The 20,196-nt window shown below is 47.7% G+C and overlaps 1 protein-coding gene across 2 annotated transcripts in view; it reads left to right on the top strand.

The window, feature by feature from the left end:
* OTUD7B (OTU deubiquitinase 7B) overlaps positions 1-20,196 on the top strand; it is a 47,781-nt gene that overhangs the window by 19,980 nt on the left and 7,605 nt on the right. For both annotated transcript variants that reach the window (XM_053369379.1, XM_053369380.1), the window contains exons 2-7: positions 12,091-12,241; positions 13,126-13,296; positions 14,902-15,147; positions 17,243-17,344; positions 18,436-18,563; positions 19,916-20,028. In XM_053369379.1, the coding sequence (XP_053225354.1) occupies positions 12,157-12,241; positions 13,126-13,296; positions 14,902-15,147; positions 17,243-17,344; positions 18,436-18,563; positions 19,916-20,028 (845 nt within the window). In that variant the 5' untranslated portion in view covers positions 12,091-12,156. The remainder of the gene's footprint in view (positions 1-12,090; positions 12,242-13,125; positions 13,297-14,901; positions 15,148-17,242; positions 17,345-18,435; positions 18,564-19,915; positions 20,029-20,196) is intronic.

Consider the following 20,196-nt stretch of genomic DNA (forward strand, 5'->3'; position numbering starts at 1 on the left):
CCTAAATTTTTTCGGGGCCACCCACACCCTAAAAAGCATTTTTCTGAGTAGCAATTTGCATGACCTACAATGGAAGATAACAACACAACAAAATTCAAAACAGTAACGCTTAATTGCGCGTTTATTCAAAATCCAGTTAAAATATTTTATTTAATTACCGTACTTTTCTGTGTATAAGACTAGGGTTTTTTTACTTAAAAATTATGTGAAAAACTGTGGGTCGTCTTATACATGGGGCAATCTCCCCCCTATTTTCTTACATTGGAGTCCCTAAAAATAGGGGGTGTCCTATACACGAAAAAATACGGTAATTCAGCAAAATGGATAAATGGTTCCAGTGATGCCTGCTTTTCAAAGTCTGATAATAATAATAAAGAATAACAACAATAATAATTTGCACCTCCAGTGCCCCGCTGCTGCCCCCTATGCCTCTTAGGTAAAGGGACCCCTGACCATTAGGTCCAGTCATGACCGACTCTGCGGTTGCGGTGCTCATCTCGCTTTATTGGCCGAGGGAGCCGGCGTACAGCTTCCGGGTCATGTGGCAAGCATGACTAAGCTGCTTCTGGCAAACCAGAGCAGCACACGGAAACGCCGTTTACCTTCCCACCAGAGCGGTACCTATTTATCTATTTGCACTTTGACATGCTTTCGAACTGCTAGGTTGGCAGGAGCAGGGACCGAGCAACGGGAACTCACCCCGTCGCGGGGATTCGAACCGCCGACCTTCTGATTGGCAAGTCCTAGGCTCTGTGGTTTAACCCACAGCGCCACCCACGTCCCTAAGCACCCCTCTTAGCACCACCCCAAAAAAGTGTAGTGGCATGAGTTGTAATGTTAGTTCTTCAGTGAATGGTTTAAGCAGAACTGGAATGGGTGAGGTGCAAACAGAAGCCCCCCTCTGCACCATTCGTAAGGTGAATGTGGGGGTAGGCATTTGATGCAGCAGGTCTCTTTATACTGAGTCAGACCCTCCCATATGTCAGGCCCATTATCATCAATGCTGACAGGTGGGATGTTCGTAGCCCCCTCTGGAGGCACCAGGGACTGAACTTTCTGCCTGCAAAGCGGACCCCCTGCCAATGAGCCACAGCCCTTCCCTTTAAGGACATAGGAAGTTGCCTTACACTGAGTCAGATCACCACTCTTATCTACCCCGGTATGGCCTGCACTGACTGGCAGCAGCTCTCCTGGTTTTCAAGCAGGGGCACAACTCTCAGCCCTGCCTGGAGCTGCTTGGGAACTGAACCCAGGACCCTCTTCCAGCAAAGCGCATTCTCTGCCACTGAAATACAGCTGCTCCCTTTTTTAAAAAATGAACTAAGATTCTAGTCCTCATGGTTCTGAAGAAAGGGCTGATTTAAACAGGAACAGAGGTCCCTGCTTTATTCCATGTCACACCCTTGATCCATTTAGCACAGTATTTTCTGCTGATTGGCTCTCCAGATTTTTGGTCGGGGAACAGTCCCAGCCCCACCTGCAGCCACCGCGCATTGAACTGGGACCTCCTGTATTCAAAGCACATGCTCAGCCGCTGAGCTTTCCGCCCTTCCCCTGCAGAAGGTTAACAATCATATACGTGTAATCCTGGAAATATTTTTTCCAGCCTCGGCTGCATTAAGTCATACTTGCTTGGCCCTGCCTCGTGCCTGAGGAATGACTCGTCACTGCTGCCTCAGTGTCCCTGTCTCTTAAAAAAGAGAAATGGACGCAGGACACCCTCGCTGATTCCTCGTTAATCCAGGAGACTTGGTGTAATTAGCCCTGATGAGGTATTTGACAAAACATGATGGCCCCGTGAGCTAGGGATTCTGCCTCTCCCGCCCTCGCCATATGACAAAGCACCTTGAAGACCTGACTAAATTGAGCTATTTATAAGCAGGGTGTCTGCAACCTGTGAATTGGAGCGCCTGTGAGTTCCTGAGCCTGAACGCGGGAGGGCCTTGCTGCATGCAGCCTTGGAGCCGTGTTTGCTTCGGTGATGTGCCACGGGGGCTGGCGGAAGGGGCTGTTTGGGAGAGTGAAAACCGTGTGGCTATAAAGCCAGAGCAGGTGACCTCTCCCCTTTTGCATCCTGGCATGGTACAGCCCCAGCGGACCGTACCACGTGACACCTCTGACTTGTTACAGCCAAGTTACAGGGAACCAGGCAGAGGGCCTTCTCGGTAGTGGCACCCACCCTGTGGAACGCCCTCCCACCAGATGTCAAGGAAAAAAACAACTACCAGACTTTTAGAAGACATCTGAAGGCAGCCCTCTTTAGGGAAGCTTCTAATGTTTAACAGAAAATGAACGATTTTCGCCCGCCTGCAAAGAGGCCTGAAGATGCTTCACTTTACCTGTCCCAGTTGTGGTCCCAATAGCCGCGGTTGGGCTTCAGCCAGCCAGCCAGGTGCCATGGCAGGGTAGGAGGCTGTGTCGGCCGGCGAAGACAGAAGCAGCAGATCCACATGGCAATTTCCGTCTGGTCCGCGGGCCGAATCTAGAAGGCAGTTGGGCCTGATCTGGCCCATGGGCCTTAGGTTGCCGACCCATGATCTAATACAACCCCTTGCAATGCAGAAATGGTAGATAAAGAATTCCTGGTTTGTTTGGCTCTAATTTGAACAGAGGAAAGGAGGAGAAACGTGGGATCTAATAATGAAGACTTGGTGGAGGCAGTTCTACCTGGCTGTCATTTTCAGGTCCAAAAGGAAGTCAAAACTACGACCTTGGATTGAATCTCTTTTCTGCCACAAACTGATCAGGTCAACCTTGGCAGGCTACACAACCTCTTGGTGTCGGTCTTGGCATTGAGCCCTGGGGATGATAATTCTGGCCTACCTGTCAAGGATGATGTAAGGATGATTAGGTAAGCTACAGGAGGTGCTTTGAAAGCACTGCATAATTTCTAATTTTAGAAATTAGTGCAAGGTTCAAAGTCCTTGTATTAATTTGCAGGGCCCGAACAATTTAGGTCCAGCTTGGTGACTTCCTGGACCCTTTTATCGCAGGAGCATCAATGGTCGTTCCCTATGTCGGTGAGGCACATTCGGCAACAACAAGAAGCCAAGGCTTTGGCGCCATCGGCCCAATCCTGTGGAATGCTCTGCCACTAGATATTTCTCTGCCACTAGATATTTAGCAGTCGCCTTCTGTGCCAACTTCTCAATGCCTGCAGAAAACTTTCTAATTCTGCCAGATCTTCGTAGGAGATTAAGAGCACATCTTTCCACAACAGTTAACTCATGTGTGATTGTGTCTTGTCAGCCCGAGATGACGCTGTGGTTTTTCAAGGAAGTAGTCAAGCACATGTCAAGGAAAATATTACTGGTGCCTACTTGCGCTTTTCCTCCCTGCCTTTGATCATCCTAAATAAAGCGGATTTGTTGGGTCCTTTTCTCAGAGGCCAGGCTCAACCCTTCCCTTGATTTGAGGCCAGTCTTCCAGAAGGCTGGCTTCCTGAATTCTCTCTCCTGTTCTCCCCCCTCCGGTGTCGTCAGAGGCTACCTATTTTGACTTGAACTTGAGTTTCCTATGGTATGTGTTGCAGTGCTCATTTTCGAAAGCCTCCAGTGTCGTCTGGAGCAGATTAATTCGAAAGGTTGAAGTCCTTGGGCCGCCATATGGTTGAGTTTAAAATAATGGATTTGGAGGAGATAGGCTGAAGGTTCGTCGTGTGTACAGATGGGAATTGTGTGTGAGCGAGGGAGAAACTTCAGAATGTGGCTTTTGGAGGAAGCAGCTGAAGTATTGCTGAGGATTTCGTTTTTTTTAAAGAGACAATTGCGAGCCCTTGTGGCTATTGAGAGGAAATTGTGGGTGGAGAGTCCCAGGATTATATGTCTTCTGGTTACAGGATCGGTTTATCCACCCACCCCTTAAAGGACGCTGCAACCACAGCTTGGTGTGTCGTCCTAAGATGCAGCAGCAGGGAGGGCCACGGTTAGATTCTGTACTCTTGAGAAGAGAGAGCAGAACAGGTTTCCTGTAGGATGCTTGGATTAACTGGCAAGGAAACAGGGGCAAGAGTTTGGCACTGATGCTCAGAGGAAGAAGACTTCCCAACCCAACTTCAGTCAGGGTTGAATTTGAATTGTGAGACCGCCCTCTCGGCTCCTGGTGCCTTCAGCTTTGTGTGTTTGTTTTCTGCATTTATATCCCAAATTCTTTCCTCTAAGCAGTTCAAGGAGGCATACATAGTTCTCCCAGCCCCCGTTATATCCTCAACTCCCCTGTAAGGTAGGCTAGACCATGAGTGAGCTCCATGGCTGAGTGGAGATTCGAACCTGACCTCCCAGACCCCAGTCCAGCACTCTAACCCAGGCATAGGCAAACTCCGGCCCTCCAGATGTTCGGGACTACAATTCCCATCACTCCTAGCTAATAGGACCAGTGGTCAGGGATGGTGGGAATTGTAGTCCCAAACATCTGGAGGGGCGGAGTTTGCCTATGCCTGCTCTAACCACTATGCCACACTGGCTCTATGTGTGTGGATGCGGGGGGGGGGGAGGGAACTGACACATGCTTCTCAAGGTCCGACGTAATGTCAAGGTGTGCCAGCTTTCAAACGCATCTGCTAGGTATTAAATAGGCTCACTACATGCCATTTGCTCGATCGGCTGACTCGGATCATGTCCCCTTCCTCGGACATGATTGATCCGGTCATTCCCCGTGCTGTAGGCTTTTCCGTCTACTCGTTGGGTCTCTGGAGGAGTCTCTGCTTCACACAGAGACTCCTTTCTGAAGAGGCGGCGTGCTCAGAGGTTCTGTGCAGAAGTGCTCAGAACACAGACTCAGTCAGAAACACAGAGCAGGAAGCTCCTTCTGAAGCAGAATTGCTCAAATCCCAGGCAGGCTTGTGTAGGGAGATACTTCAGACAGTTTGGGACCCAAGCCATATAGTATATACCGTATTTTTCGCTCTATAAGACGCACCAGACCACAAGACGCACCTAGTTTTTGGAGGAGGAAAACAAGAAAAAATATATTCTGAATCTCAGAAGCCAGAACAGCAAGAGGGATCGCTGCGCAGTGAAAGCAGCAATTCCTCTTGCTGTTCTGGCTTCTGTGATAGCTTCGCAGCCTGCATTTGCTCTGTAAGACGCACACACATTTCCCCTTACTTTTTAGGAGGGAAAAAGTGAGTCTTATAGAGCAAAAAATACGGTATTTATAGAACAATTCCCAAAGTGGATGGCACTACTCTCTTTGGTGTTTGTGTGTGATTCTCTAAGAAGCTCGTCCATTTTCTTCAGTTAGTTAAATATTTTTAATTGGATATTGAATAAATTTGCAATTGATCATTACTACTTTGAATTTTATTGTGTTACTAATTTCCTTGGTGGGTCGTATTCTGAATAATGCTTTTCACAGGGTACTGGGCATTGGGGGCGAGTTCATCGAACCAAGGGAGCAGTGTTAGAAACTCAGATATATAAGCCAGGGGCCAAATGGCTCCTTAAACCAGGGTTACAGTCGCCAAAACGGAATGCCTAGTTGCCATTTGGGGGTCAGATGGCTCGAAAGTCGTATTTTTCAATGCAACTTTTTGGTTCCTGAAATTCATTCTGATTGTGCAGATAAAATATTGTTGTTGTTTAGTCGTTTAGTCGTGTCTGACTCTTCGTGACCCCCTGGACCAGAGCATGCCAGGCACTCCTGTCTTCCACTGCCTCCCGCAGTTTGGTCAAACTCATGCTGGTAGCTTCGAGAACATTGTCCCACCATCTCGTCCTCTGTCGTCCCCTTCTCCTTGTGCCCTCCATCTTTCCCAACATCAGGGTCTTCTCCAGGAAGTCTTCTCTTCTCATGAGGTGGCCAAAGTATTGGAGCCTCAGCTTCAGGATCTGTCCTTCCAGTGAGCACTCAGGGCTGATTTCTTTCAGAATGGAGAGGTTTGATCTTCTTGCAGTCCATGGGACTCTCAAGATAAAATATAGCGGACTGAATTCTACAGGATGTGTTGCTGATGTGCAAAAACAGTCAAGATCCAAGGATCTCTAAGCCTGCGTTTCCAGATGGTGGAGACGTCCGTCACCATCCTGCCACCCAGGCATCTTCACTTGGTTGCAAGTCACGGATAGCCAGGTGCAAAATGCTCTGCAAGGGAGTGATGGCTTGAAAAGGTTTGGGAACCACAGGTGTATATAGCATCTTGCAAAAATACCTACCAGCCTGTAAGCATGGCTCAATAAAAGCCTGCCACTGGTAGCTCACCACTCGTTCGGACAAGAGACCCGCAGCTAGGACATGGCTGAGCAATGTGTGTGTCCGAGTGGATTTCCTTTGCTTCCGGGCTGCGCTTGCTGGCATCGAGCTTGTGGTTTGCACCCTCCTTGCGCCCTGCTGAGTCACTGGGAGAGCTTTGTTTGCATCCCGCTGATTGTGAGTGACAGGGCTATCTTTACCAACGATGCTGTCATGTTGCCTTGGCCGCTCAAGGCAAGCAGATTCCTCCCGGGGCATAAGCGGGAGAACCTTGGCTGAAACCATTTTGGCCAAGTCATATTGTGACACAAGAAGCTGCCTCCTAGTGAGACAGACCCTCAGTCCATCTAGTGCAAGAATGCCTACACTGACTGGCAGCCGCAGCTTTCCAGGAATTCAGGCAGGGGACATTCAAGACCTTGCTTAGAGATTCTGTTGGGGATTGAAACTGGGGCTTTCTGCATGCAAAGCAGAAGCGTCTTCACTGAGCTACCCCTAAAAGTAAAGTCAAGGTTCTAGTCCTCATATTTCTGAATAAAGCGCTGAATGAAATAGGATTTTTAAAAAAAAATTACAGTATTCATTAGCACAGAAAGGTTCCATATTCGAAGTCAGACCATTGAGGTCCAGCTGGCTCAGTATCGTCATGCCTCGGTTGTAAATATTAAGATTATACCCGCAAGAATGAGTCTTTCTGTTTAAAAAAAAATAGATTTAAACCAAGTCTTACTGACTAGTGATTTAAATAGATTTGATTTAAATCAAATCCACCCTGACTTAACGTCGAAAGAGAAGTGCAAATTATTGAATTGCTCAGTTGGTTAGAGCGTGGTGTTGATAACGTCAAGGTTGGGACTGCTGTGTATTCCTGCATTGAAGGGTTTTGGACCAGGTGATCATCAGGGTCCCTTCCTACCCTATGATTCTGTGATCTTGGTTGGTATGATTCCCTCTGGAAAAGAGGTATAATGGAGAAAATGACACATCATTTGGGATTTTGATAAAGGCTAGAACCTCCAGACATTTTGTCGACAAAATTGCTCTGACTTGGACTTCAGCTGATACAGGTCCGGTGGGTGTAACTTTGGCCTCTTGCTTGTCCTGTGTTAATGGATGCTTTCCAATTTGTGCCGCCCGAGGATGTGGGCAGGATCCTTGGGAAATGTGAGAGCCGCCACATGTGCGCTTGATCCTTTCCCTTACTGGCTCATCCAAAGGGCGAGTGAAGGCCAAAAAATGTAATCCAGAAACAATGGAAATGTTCAAATGATTCTTTATGTAGACAAAGATTAAATGTAAGGTATTGGTTGTGTTTAGAATAGATTTATGAAAGATTTAGAAAACTTATTGATTAGAATATTTGTGTGAGATTGTATGGGGAAAATACGGAATAACAGATACAATCTTGCTTAAAATGTATTTAGGAAGTGCAGTGTAAGCGATGGAAGTCGGTCAATGAATTTTATTATTGAGATATTTGTAGAATAAATTTGGAAGAAATTCTTCCAACTTTTCTCTTTATTTTTTCTTTTTTCTTTTCTTGCTTTTTTCTCTTTTGTTCTTTTTTTATATGTGTGCTTATCTGAAATATGTATGTATATATGTATTTGCAATATTTTGCTTATATTTTGTAATAATTATGTTAAATAAATTATAAATTATGTTAAAAAAAGCAAAAAACAAAGGGCGAGCGGAGGGCTGGCAGAGGGGGCGAAGGTGCCTCCTTGAACAAGAAAGGATTCCAGGGCACCTAAAGGAGGCAGTTAAAAAACTTCTGTTGAAAAAGCCCTTCCTGAATCTCACCGTATTGGATAGTTATCAGCCAGTTTCCAACATCCCTTTCGAGGGAAGGAATTAAAGTGTGTGGTGGCATTTCAGCTCCAGTGCTTTCTGGAGGAGAAAGATTCTCGAGACCGAGGTCCATCCGGCTTCAGGCCTGGCTGTGGGACAGAAATGGCTTTGGTCACCTTGGTGGGTGACTTACCGTATTTTTTGCTCTATAAGACTCACTTTTTCCCTCCTAAAAAGTAAGGGGAAATGCGTGTGCGTCTTATGGAGCGAATGCAGGCTGCACAACTATCCCAGAAGCCAGAACAGCAAGAGGGATTGCTGCTTTCACTGCACAGCGATCCCTCTTGCTGTTCTGGCTTCTGAGATTCAGAATATTTATTTTCTTGTTTTCCTCCTCCAAAAACTAGGTGCGTCTTGTGGTCTGGTGCGTCTTATAGAGCGAAAAATATGGTATGTTGGGAACTGGACAGGAGGAAGGTGTCTCTGTTCTGCTGGACCTCTTGGCAGATTTCGATACCATCAACCATGGTATTCTTCTGGGCCGCCTGGCTGGGATGGGACTTGGAGGCACTGTTTTACAGTGGCTCCGTTCCTTCTTGCCGAGGTGAACCCAGAAGGCTCATAATTATTTGTATGGATTAAGCAGAGTTTATATAGTTTTAATTCTATCAGTGTTTACTTGTATTTTAATGGTCAATTTTTCTATATTCTTGTTTTTATCTGTAAGCCTCCTTGAGTCCCATGAGGGAAAATGGTGGAGTACAATTAAATGCAATAATAATAATAATAATAATAATAATAATAATAATAATAATGGATTTGGCATTTTTTTATTACAAATAAAGCAAAGCTATCATTTTCAAGACGACCTTTGTCATGACATGAACTTGGCAAATCTGGAACTAGACTTCATAATCCGAGAACGCTGGTATTCTTTTCTTTGTTATTTTTTTCCCCTAGTAAATTTTTATTATTTATTTTAAATATTCTTTTCCCAAGAATTCTTATTATCACAATATATTCCCTTTGACTCTGCCGAGTCTTGACTTCCCTCCCTCCCTACAGTATATTTATCACATTCTTATCACGTATATTATTCTTATATCTCTACTATTTTACATTGAAGGTATTATTCCATTCTTGCTAATGTCTTTAAGTTTTTACAGTTCTCCTTTAAGTATTCAATAAATTTACTCCAATTGTTCTTGTATCTCTGGTCCTCTTGGTCCCGGATCCGCCCTGTCAATTTGGCAAGTTCCGCAAATTCTGTCATCTTCATCTCCTGGATGGTTGGTATATCTTGTGTTTTCCATTTTTGGGCCGGTAGGGTTCTTGCGGCGGCTGTGGCATACATAAACAGATTCTGATCTTTTGTTCTAATCTCCCCTTTTCTTTGTTATTTTAACCCATGTGCAACTGTACTCATTCTTCCTGCCCATTTGATAATTTTGTTTTTCGTCTTTTCATTTTCACCCGACATCTCTGTTCTGGGTACGTTATAAAATGAAATTTTAAAAAAGAAGAAAAAGTTTACCAAGAAGGGAAGAGGAGGTCCGTCTTCACCATTTGCCGAAAGCTGTATAAAGAAAGGGCCAGACGCACTTCTCTGGGGAGGGAGTCCCACAATTTAGGGGCCGCCATGTTGTTGTTGTTGAGTCGTTTAGTCGTGTCCGACTCTTCGTGACCCCCTGGACCAGAGCACGCCAGGCACTCCTGTCTTCCACTGCCTCCCGCAGTTTGGTCAAACTCATGCTGGTAGCTTCGAGAACACTATCCAACCATCTCGTCCTTTGTCGTCCCCTTTTCCTTGCGCCCTCCATCTTTCCCAACATCAGGGTCTTTTCCAGGGAGTCTTCTCTTCTCATGAGGTGGCCAAAGTCTTGGAGCCTCAGCTTCAGGATCTGTCCTTCCAGTGAGCACTCAGGGCTGATTTCCTTCAGAATGGAGAGGTTGGATCTTCTTGCAGGCCGCCATAGAGAAGCCTGAATATGAGATTCCTGCATTGCCTGGGGTGGGACTGCATGGCCCTCGTGGTTCCTTCCAACTCTACAAGTTTACGATTCCATGGCCCGCCTTTCCTGCCTTGCAGCCCCCGTCCCCAAAGGCGTTTGCTGGAAATCTCTGAGCGGCGGCAGCTGTGGAAACACTTGGGGAGCTGCCATCTGCAGGCTTCGCAGACCATTTTTGCCACATAATTTATAGTTTTGCTTTTCTGGGAAAACAAGAGTGGCGATGCAGCATCCGTCCTCCCTGGGTGTGTCTAGAGCACTCCCTCTCCCTCTCCCTTGTTTGAATTGGCTTCTCCTGGAGCTGGTTTTCTGGAGAGCCTTCAGATAATCCTGACCGCCTTCTCCACACACGGGGGAAACCAGAGTTCATGGCTGTCCAGCCTCTGTTTCTGCCAAACAGACAAACAAACAAGCAAACAAACAGACAAGAGTGCTAATTTGCAACTGCTGTTTTGCAGCAGCTGCCTGAAGACCTCTGCTTTTGCAACTGCTGTGGGGAACCTGCGGTTTTCCAGATGTTGCTGGACTCTCCAGCCCCCGCTCTCTCGTCCTTAACCAGCCAGCCAGCAGGCTTATCCCATATAAAAAGCATTATCCAGAAGAGTGGTTTGCATGACCCGCTAAGAAAGAGAATACAGTGGTACCTCGGGTTACAAACACTTTGGGTTACAAACTCCGCTAACACTTAGGTAGTACCTTGGGTTGAGAACTTTGTCCCAGGATGAGAACAGAAATCGCGCACCGGTGGCGCCAGCAGGAGGCCCCATTAGCAAAAACGTGCCTCAGGTTAAGAACAGTTTCGGGTTAAGAACGGACCTCTGGAATGAATTAAGTTCGTAAGCCGAGGTACCACTGTAACGCGATGAAATTCAGAACTAGAAATTGCATTCAAAATCCAGTTAAAACTACTGTATTTTTTGCTCTATAAGACTCACTTTTTCCCTCCTAAAAAGTAAGGGGAAATGTGTGTGCGTCTTATGGAGCGAATGCAGGCTGCGCAGCTATCCCAGAAGCCAGAACAGCAAGAGGGATTGCTGCTTTCACTGCGCAGCGATCCCTCTTGCTGTTCTGGCTTCTGAGATTCAGAATATTTATTTTCTTGTTTTCCTCCTCCAAAAACTAGGTGCGTCTTATGGTCTGGTGCATCTTATAGAGCGAAAAATACGGTATTTAGTTTAATTAGTTCCACAAAACTGATGAAATTGAGCCAGGGATTCCAGATTTGCTGATAGTTGGGTGGTCATTTATGCTGCCCTGCCACCCCCTTGCTGCTTAATGCTCCCTCTAGGAATCCCCCCCCCCAAGGCGAGGTGCTGCCCATTTAGGGAGCCCCGGGTCTAAACCCTCTCCCGGATGGGGCATGTGCTGACCCAAGACCCCTTTGGTAGCGGGAGAGCCCATTCTGCCTTCACTTTCTGATGGACCTTTGGCTGGATTTGGGGTGGGGGCCTGGCTGCCCGCTGGAGACCCTGCCTTCATTTTGAGCAGTGTGGCGGCCAAGGAGTCATTGTAGCACATTACAAGAATGGCGATTCTGACGAAGCGTCAGGGAGAACCTTCTGTGGGGAAGAGCTGTGGGCCAGTGGAACAGATGTCACTTTGGAAGATGGTGGACTCTCCTTCACGGGAGGTTTTTAAACAGTTTGGATGGTCCATCTGTCAGGGATGCTTGGTCTAGTAGACCCCTGGGGTCCCTTCCAATTCTACGATTCTGTGTCATAGCTGTTGGCTAGGGTTTTGCTAAACGTGACATCTATATGCTTGTAACAGCCCATTTATTTGTTTGTTTCCAGCACTGACCTGTTGCGCTTCCTCATTTCATTTGGACACATTTTTATGTTGTGTGGGGCGTCCTTTTCCTTTCCTGAGTGCATTCAGGGGGTTGGTCTGGATGACCCTTTGGGTCCCTTCCACCTCCACAGTTCTGTGATTCTGTGAATGCAAAGCATAGTTTCCCTGCATGCAGCTCTGACCTGTTTAGGCACCTTCCGGGTATTTTACCAATGCCTTAAAATGACCAATAAAGAGATTTCTAGTTGCCCACCCAAGTTTTTCAGACAACCTGTAAATCTGGCCCTTCCTTGCCTCTTCCCTCCTCCAGACTGAAGCGGAAGCCCGGATCGATGTCCCACCCGTTCCCACCCACCCGCAAGGAATTCATGATCACATGACCCTGGATATGGACGTCGTCCTATCGGATTTTGTACGCTCAACAGGGGCAGAGCCAGGATTGGCAAGGGACCTTCTTGAAGGTGATGTCCCCCGCTTTCGATTTCTGAAATTCTACTTAGTTTTCAGGACACGTTTTGCAAAGAGACTCACATCTTAGAAAGAGAGAGAGCTCTGTGTTTGGCCAGTACCATGTGTCAAGGAAGTAAACACAATAGTTCTCATTTCTCTGTTGGCACCAGGAAGTGTGTCCTTGTTGTTTTTTGTTAAGAAGGACATTTGTGGGGTGGGGCTTTTCTAGATATTAGGGGATACAATTTTGAGTGGGGTGGTGGCGATGAGATATGTTAGGCGCTGCTTCTTGATAGAAGAGGGGGATTTGATAAGCATCGTTGAGGTGGTGGGATGGCCACCTTCGGACATCTGAAGGGCCGTCATCATGGAAGGTGGAGCAAGCTCATGTCCTGCTGCTCCAGAGGGGACGACCCAAATCAATGGATTCAAATTGTAAGAATGGAGATTCCAGCTGAACATCCTGAGAGCAGGTGCTCTTTCAATATTTCCCTCTGAAGGCAGCCCTGTTTAGGGAAGCTTTTAATGTTTAACAGACTATTGTATTTTAATATTCTGTTGGAAGCTGCACAGAGTGACTGGGGAAACCCAGCCCAATTGGTGGGGTATAAATAAAATATTATTATTATTATTATTATTATTATTTAAGGTGGAGAACTCTCCTTCATTGGAGGTTTTTCAACAGAGGTTTGATGGCCATCTGTCGGGGATTCTTGAACGCTGATTCCTACATTGCAGGGGGTTGGACTAGATGACCTGGGGGGGGGCATCTTCCGCCTCTGCAGTTCTGTGATTCTAGGATCTGTGACTCAGAGAGGTGAGGGGACCTCTGCTTGGGGTTAGTTTGGTGGCTTTCATTCTCCGAACCCTCTCTCTTCTCTTTCCTCTGGCGCAGGGAAAAACTGGGACCTGAGCGCCGCCCTGAGCGACTTTGAGCAGCTCCGGCAGGTGCACGCCGGGAACCTTCCTCATTCCTTCAATGAAGGCCGGGCCTTCAAGCACGTTGAAAAGGACGTGGCGTGGCCCCCGCGGCCCCCACTCCAGCGCCAGGATGACATTGTGCAAGGTAGGAGGGGGCGGCCTCAATCGTGGATGTTTGCTGCACAGGGGAGGCATGGCCCCTGTCTTCTTAAGCCCCTCCTCTGCTCTGATGAAAAGCTGCAGTTCAGTGTGTAGAGAGTGTCAGCATGGTTGCAGAAGGTTCCCGATTCAGTCCTCAGTGACTGCCAGTCAGAGTTGACAGTCCTGAGCTTGATGGACCCAAGAGTCCAGCTCCAGCAGTGACTCCACTTGCGAATAAGCCAGCTGTATGTGGCTTTGCGGTGCTGGAAAAAACTAGAAGTGTGGTGGATCTTGTCTAGCATCCTCTTCCCACAGTGGCCTCTTCCCACAGTGGGGGGGAACCTGCAAGCAGGATTTGAGCACAAGAGCCCTCTCTCCTCCTTGCAGTTTCCAGCAACTAGTATTCAGGAACATTGCTGCCTCTCACCGTGGAGGCAAAGCAAAGCCATTGATAGGCTCATCCTCCACCAGTTTATCCAGTCCTCTTTTAAAGACATCTAAGATGGTGCCCCGGACGCGGGTGGCGCTGTGGGTTAAACCACAGAGCCTAGGACTTGCCGATCAGGAGGTGGGCGGTTTGAATGCCCGTGACGGGGTGAGCTCCTGTTGGTCGGTCCCTGCTCCTACCAACCTAACAGTTCAAAAGCACCTCAAAGTGCAAGTAGATAAATAGGTACCACTCCGGCAGGAAGGTAAACGGTGTTTCCGTGTGCTGCTTTGGTTCGCCAGAAGCGGCTTAGTCCTGCTGGCCACATGACCTGGAAGCTGTACGCCGGCTCCCTCCGCCAATAAAACGAAATGAGTGCCACAACCCCAGAGTCAGCCACGACTGGACCTAATGGTCAGGGGTCCCTTTACCTTTAAGATGGTGCCCATCGCTGCCTACTCTGGGAGGAGTCTGGTCCGTAGTTTTACCATGCAGTCCTGTCTTTTACCCTTCCTTCGTTAACATAGTTTCTGTTGTATGCTCCTGTTTATCCTGGCCTTTGGCGCCTGAGATACGTATGTTTTCAGGACCCAGCCCTATTCCCATGACTGTGATTTGTCTTAAACTCTTTCTAATATTTAATTTTAAACTGCTGTAAATTCTTCCGCCTCCATGGAGGGTGGGAATAAATTCAATACATCATAATACATGCAGGTCCCGCTTTCCAAACCTTCGCTGTATGAAAATCCACTTATCCAAACACAAACCTCGCTATGCACAACACAGATTCAAATATCCAAATGGCTGGAACTGGTCCCCTTCCTTCCTTCCTTCCTTCCTTCCTTCCTTCCTTCCTTCCTTCCTTCCTTCCTTGGAGTTGGCTGGTTGGTGGCAGCCATTTTCAGGCATGAACCATGCAGGGAGGGAGAGGGATCGGACAAATCAGTTTTTGCTTTGTTTCTCGTTTTGCTGGTTGGCTGCAGCCATTTTGGGAAGAAACCATGGAGGGAGCAGGGCAGGGCAGAGATCGAGCAAATCCCCAATTAGAAATGGTCCCACAGGGGATAATAGAGACCACCGGCTCTCCATGTGAACACTCGACCTAGCGAACGGTTTCCTGGGAATGTGTTGCATTCAGAAAGCCTGCGTTGATGAAATAATGGCTCCCCTTTCTCTTTTCAGAGAAGCGCCTGTCTCGCGGCATCTCTCATGCCAGCTCCACCATCGTCTCCATGGCTCGCTCTCACGTCTCCAGCAACGGGGGCGGGGGCAGCGGTGGGGGAATCGGCGGCAGTGGGGAGCACCTCCCAGAGATGCCCATCTGCACCTTCCAGCTTCCCGACCTGACTGTCTACAACGAGGAGTTCCGGTGCTTCATCGAGCGCGATCTCATCGAGCAGTCGATGCTGGTGGCGCTGGAGCAGGCGGGTAAGCGCCCGTGACGTCAACACTGCGCCATGGCTATTTTCTTGGGCGGCGGTTGCTCAGGACGTAAACTTCCCTGGGTGCCCTTTCCCCTCTGAAGACCAGGCTCAGCGCTAGAGCATGGGGAAGGATTGCCCAGCTGGCCTGGCCGCAGAAGCGATGAGGTGATGCCTGTCATTGGAATTCTACTCAATATTGATCCAGAGCAGAACTCCAGCATATTGTTAGCAGAGTAAAAACTTCAACACGTTGCAGGATTCCAATAAATAGACCAGAGGCAATTGGATTTCATACAGCAGAGATTTACTGCTACTGAAGGCAAATAAGCATAATGGTCACAAATCCAATACCGGGTGGCACTGTGGTCTAAACCACTGAGCCTCTTGGGCTTGCTGATCAGAAGGTCGGCAGTTCGAATCCCCGCGACGGAGGGAGCTCCCATTGCTCTGTCCCAGCTCCTGCCAACCTAGCAGTTTGAAAGCACACCAGTGCAAGTAGATAAATAGGTACCACTGCGGTGGGAAGGTAAACGGCATTTCCGTGCGCCCTGGCACTCGTCACAGTCCTCCATGCGCCAGTAGCAGTTTAGACATGCTGGCCACATGAGCCAGAAAGCTGTCTGTGGGCAAACGTGAGCTCCCTTGGCCTGAAAGCGAGATGAGCTCCGCAACCCCATAGTCGCCTTTGACTGGACTTAACCATCCAGGGGTCCTTCACCTTCACCTTTACCTTTACCTTTTATTATTTATTGATTACAGTTATATAGCAGTTTTTCCTCCTAGTGTGTTGCGGCTGGTTCTCCTCCTGCTCCCCACTTTATCCTCACAACATTCCTGTGAAGTAGGCTGAGAGGTGGTGACCAGCCCCCAAGATCACGCCCCGTGAGCTTCATGGCTGAGTGGGGATTCGAACCGTGATCTCCCAGATCCTAGTCCGATACCACACTAGCTCTTAATTCATATCTATACAGTGGTACCTCGGGTTAAGTACTTAATTCGTTCCAGAGGTCCGTTCTTAACCTGAAGCACCACTTTAGCTAATGGGGCCTCCTGCTGCCCCTGCGCTGCCGGAGCCCGATTTCTGTTCTTATCCTGAAGCAAAGTTCTTAACCTGAAGCACTATTTCTGGGTTAGCGGAGTGTGTAACCTGAAGCGTATGTAACCTGGGGTACCACTGTATTTATATTTATATCCTATCATATATTGCAGAATTGCAGCCGGAGAGTCTTATCTGTATTGAAGGGAAGAACAGTCCATTATTATAAATAAATAAATTGTCCCGATCCCTCCTTGCAGATAGCTGACGCTTTGAATTTGGGGGGCGGGTGGTGGATGTTGGGAAATTGAACCACAAAACCTACTTTGTCACAGCCCCTGTGGCTCTCGGGTCGCACTTTCCTCACTTTCGCCCTATTAGCATCCACTGAAACCCCTCCTTTCAGGTTTAATTGTAGGTTGTTGTCGTTTTAAGAGGTATATCAGGAAAAACCAATCTTCAGCCAAGCCAGGCCCTGACCAGCCTGGAGACGCGTTCAGGCGGCTCCCTCGTTCCTTCTCCCCCGGGGACTTTTGTGAGGCCCTGTGAGGCAAAATATTTCCGCAGGGTGTGTCATCCTCTGACATAACCTGCTGTTATTCCTCGGGAAGGCAGGGATGTGGGCCTGGTCCAACTCCCAACCTCCAAATACTGTGCAGACATTTTTCCTTCTGGGTGGCAAGAAAAGGGGGCACAATCTCTGGAACCCTTTTTGAAGGTCCACAACTGTTCCGGCTTCCCCTCAGATGTGGTTTCATCTCTTCTGCTGTTTTGGGGTCCTCTTCCATCCAGCGATGGGGTTAGGTGCTCCTCAGACATTTACTTTTCTTGATTTTACTGCCTTATCTCTTGTAAATCGCTTTGAGGGTTTTTTTAGTGGTGTGTACATTTTCTGAAACTAACAAAGCAAAAAACTGGTCTCCTGGTGCATCAAGTGTCTGGTGAACTGTGGCCCGATGTTGGCGTGAGGCTTGTAGAGAGAGAGAGAGACTGGGCTCGAAAATGTCCGGAACCTTGAAAAGCACGAAATAACTGCTTCCTGTTTGTTCACCTTTTTGACCAGGTCGTCTGAACTGGTGGGCCAATGTCGATCCCAGCTGCCAGCGGTTGCTCCCCTTAGCCACGACGGGCGACGGGAACTGTCTGCTCCACGCTGCATCGCTAGGTAAGACCTCCCTGCCACCAACGGGTGCATTTTAAAAGCCAATGCGATGGGTCGCCCACACAGCATCCCTAAGCCTTCCACAGAGCCCACAAGAATATTCCAGTAAAGAATATTTAGAATGAGGTATCGAGAAGCCACTTCAGATCTCCTAATACACAGCTTAACTGTGTGTGTTAGCATTTCTATAAATGTTTATATGTACATGTAAGAATGTGTGTGCCTGTGTTTTTGTACATGCAAATATTTATTTACGTTACACGCTGTATATGTATAGGTAGGCTCTCTATCATACCTATACCCCAGGGCATAGTATATGACTGACAATCAACGCTTCCAGTATCGTCATAATGTTTCTGAGGGACGTTTGCCATCATAATAGAGAAAATGAACGTTTTCCAGGGACGTTTTCCAGGGACTATACAGCTGCAAATAAAACATTTTACATGTGCAGTATACAAATGTGACACTAGATGGCGTCAGTGAGCTATGCAAAATTCATTGCATTTTTCAAAACATTTTTTTAAAAAAGCATTTTCACAGTGTTTTTTATATGTGTGTACCTTCCACCCAGTTTGTTCGTGCTTAATGCTTTGGGGAAATAATGTACTGTTACATTTGTCCACCTATTCGTATTTTATGAATTTACAAGTCTTGAGACATCCTTTTTTGGGGTGGGGGGGTGGGGGACAATGAATAAATATAAACCTACATATTTTCAAAAGAGAGCATTATGATTGATAGCTAACATTTTCTGCAATTTTGGAGGGTAAAAGATTCCCCCCCCCTTATTCTTATAACGCATATGGAACGGAGAGAACAATTATAGCAACAGATGAAAATGATAAAAGATGGCAAACAAAACTATGAAATAGGCAGGTGGAATGAGTGCCGTTGCATGTGGGCTAAAATATTAAAATTCCAGGTAAAGAATAGTTGAATTAAACATTTCCAGCATTATTGTTCCGTAATGCTTTTTTTGGGGGGGGGGGTATTTATCCTCATGGAAGGCAAGGGGTGGGTGGAATTAATGAATAGAAAGCTTAAGTACCACTTATTTGGTTTTTTCAAAAATCTCTCTTTCCTCCCTGTAGGCATGTGGGGTTTTCACGACCGGGATCTGATGCTCCGCAAAGCCCTCTACGCCCTCATGGACAAAGGGATGGAAAGGGAGGCCCTCAAGCGGCGGTGGAGGTGGCAGCAGACGCAGCAGAACAAGGAGGTGAGGCCTGATCCTGCAGGGCACTTGTGGTTTCCTTACGACCAGCCTCCACTGGCACCCGGCACTTCCTTTGGGCTGAGGCTCAGCCCAGGATCCCTTTTCTATGCCTTGGAAGGTGGGGATGCCCACAAATCCCAAGCGGTTTTTTATGTTGGGGTTTCTAGTGACTTCCTTATTGTGGGAGAAAGTTCCCTGGGGGCGGGGGTGGTTCAGGACAGAGGTTTGCACCGAATCCCCAGTCAGCCAGACTCTATTCAGCAACACGTTACAGGACAGAGTCCAGAGAGTCTGCAAGAGTACAGTTGTACCCGCAAGTCAAACAGAATCCGTTCCGGAAGTCCGTTCGACTTCCAAAACGTTCGGAAAGCAAGGCGTGGCTTCCAATTGGCGGCAGGAAGCTCCTGCAGCCAATCAGAAGCCGCACCGGACATTTGGGTTCCAAAGAACGTTCGCAAACCGGAACACTCACTTCTGGGTTTGCGGCGTTCGGGAAACAAGGTACGACTGTATTTCCATTATAAAACACATTACACAGCCAAAATGCACGTCATCTGAGCTGCTTTCCCTCCCCCCCAACCACCACTTGCCACCCTGTCACCCCACCATATCTCACCCAAACACAGTCCTTTGAAACACTTTGTTGTTGTTTAGTCGTTTAGTCGTGTCCGACTCTTCGTGACCCCCTGGACCAGAGCACGCCAGGCACTCATGTCTTCCACTGCCTCCCACAGTTTGATCAGACTCATGTTTGTAGCTTCGAGAACACTGTCCCACCATCCCATCCTCTGTCGTCCCCTTCTCCTTGCGCCCTCCATCTTTCCCAACATCAGGGTCTTTTCCAGGGAGTCTTCTCTTCTCATGAGGTGGCCAAAGTATTGGAGCCTCAGCTTCAGGATCTGTCCTTCCAGTGAGCACTCAGGGCTGGTTTCCTTAAGAATGGATGCGTTTGGTCTTCTTGCAGTCCATGGGACTCTTGAAACACTTACTCAACCCATACATGTATATATATATTACTGGACGTGCGGAGCCCTCCTTGTACCTCACCTGGTTTTTAACTCTTAACATTCCCCCTTAACTGGTTCTTACCAGTTTTGTGGGCAGGCGTACGTGACGGTAGCCTCGCCGATAAAGGTTAACCTAAGTTGTACCTCATTTTCCAAGCGCCGGTTATGTCCACACCAGGCTAGCTTTAGCACCGGATCCTCTCTGAGCATTCAAGAAACCCTGGACGGTTAACCTCCAGGAGCGCCCCATACCCTGCAAACTTCTTGAAAGTAGCCTCGCAGTGTGGAGAGAAGCCTTGATTTACATATGTTTTCCCTCTCTTCCCGTTCATCTTCCAACCATCTTAGTCTGGCCTCGTTTACACAGAAGAGGAATGGCAAAAGGAGTGGAACGAGCTGATCAAGCTGGCTTCCAGTGAGCCACGCATGCACTACGGAACAAATGGAGGGAGCTGCGGAGGGTGAGTGGTATTTCCCTGCTCCCCACAGATCACACCCAAGATTGTTACACTGTGCTCTGCCCTTGAAGGCTCCCCAGAAACTTCAGGTCGTCCATAATGCAGGAGCAGGAATGTCAAGTCAAGTCAAGTAACCTTTCTTGGCATCACATAAGCAGGTGGTGCTGCGGG

This window comes from Podarcis raffonei, chromosome 16 (genome assembly GCF_027172205.1).
Source record: "Podarcis raffonei isolate rPodRaf1 chromosome 16, rPodRaf1.pri, whole genome shotgun sequence".
Lineage (NCBI taxonomy): Eukaryota > Metazoa > Chordata > Lepidosauria > Squamata > Lacertidae > Podarcis > Podarcis raffonei.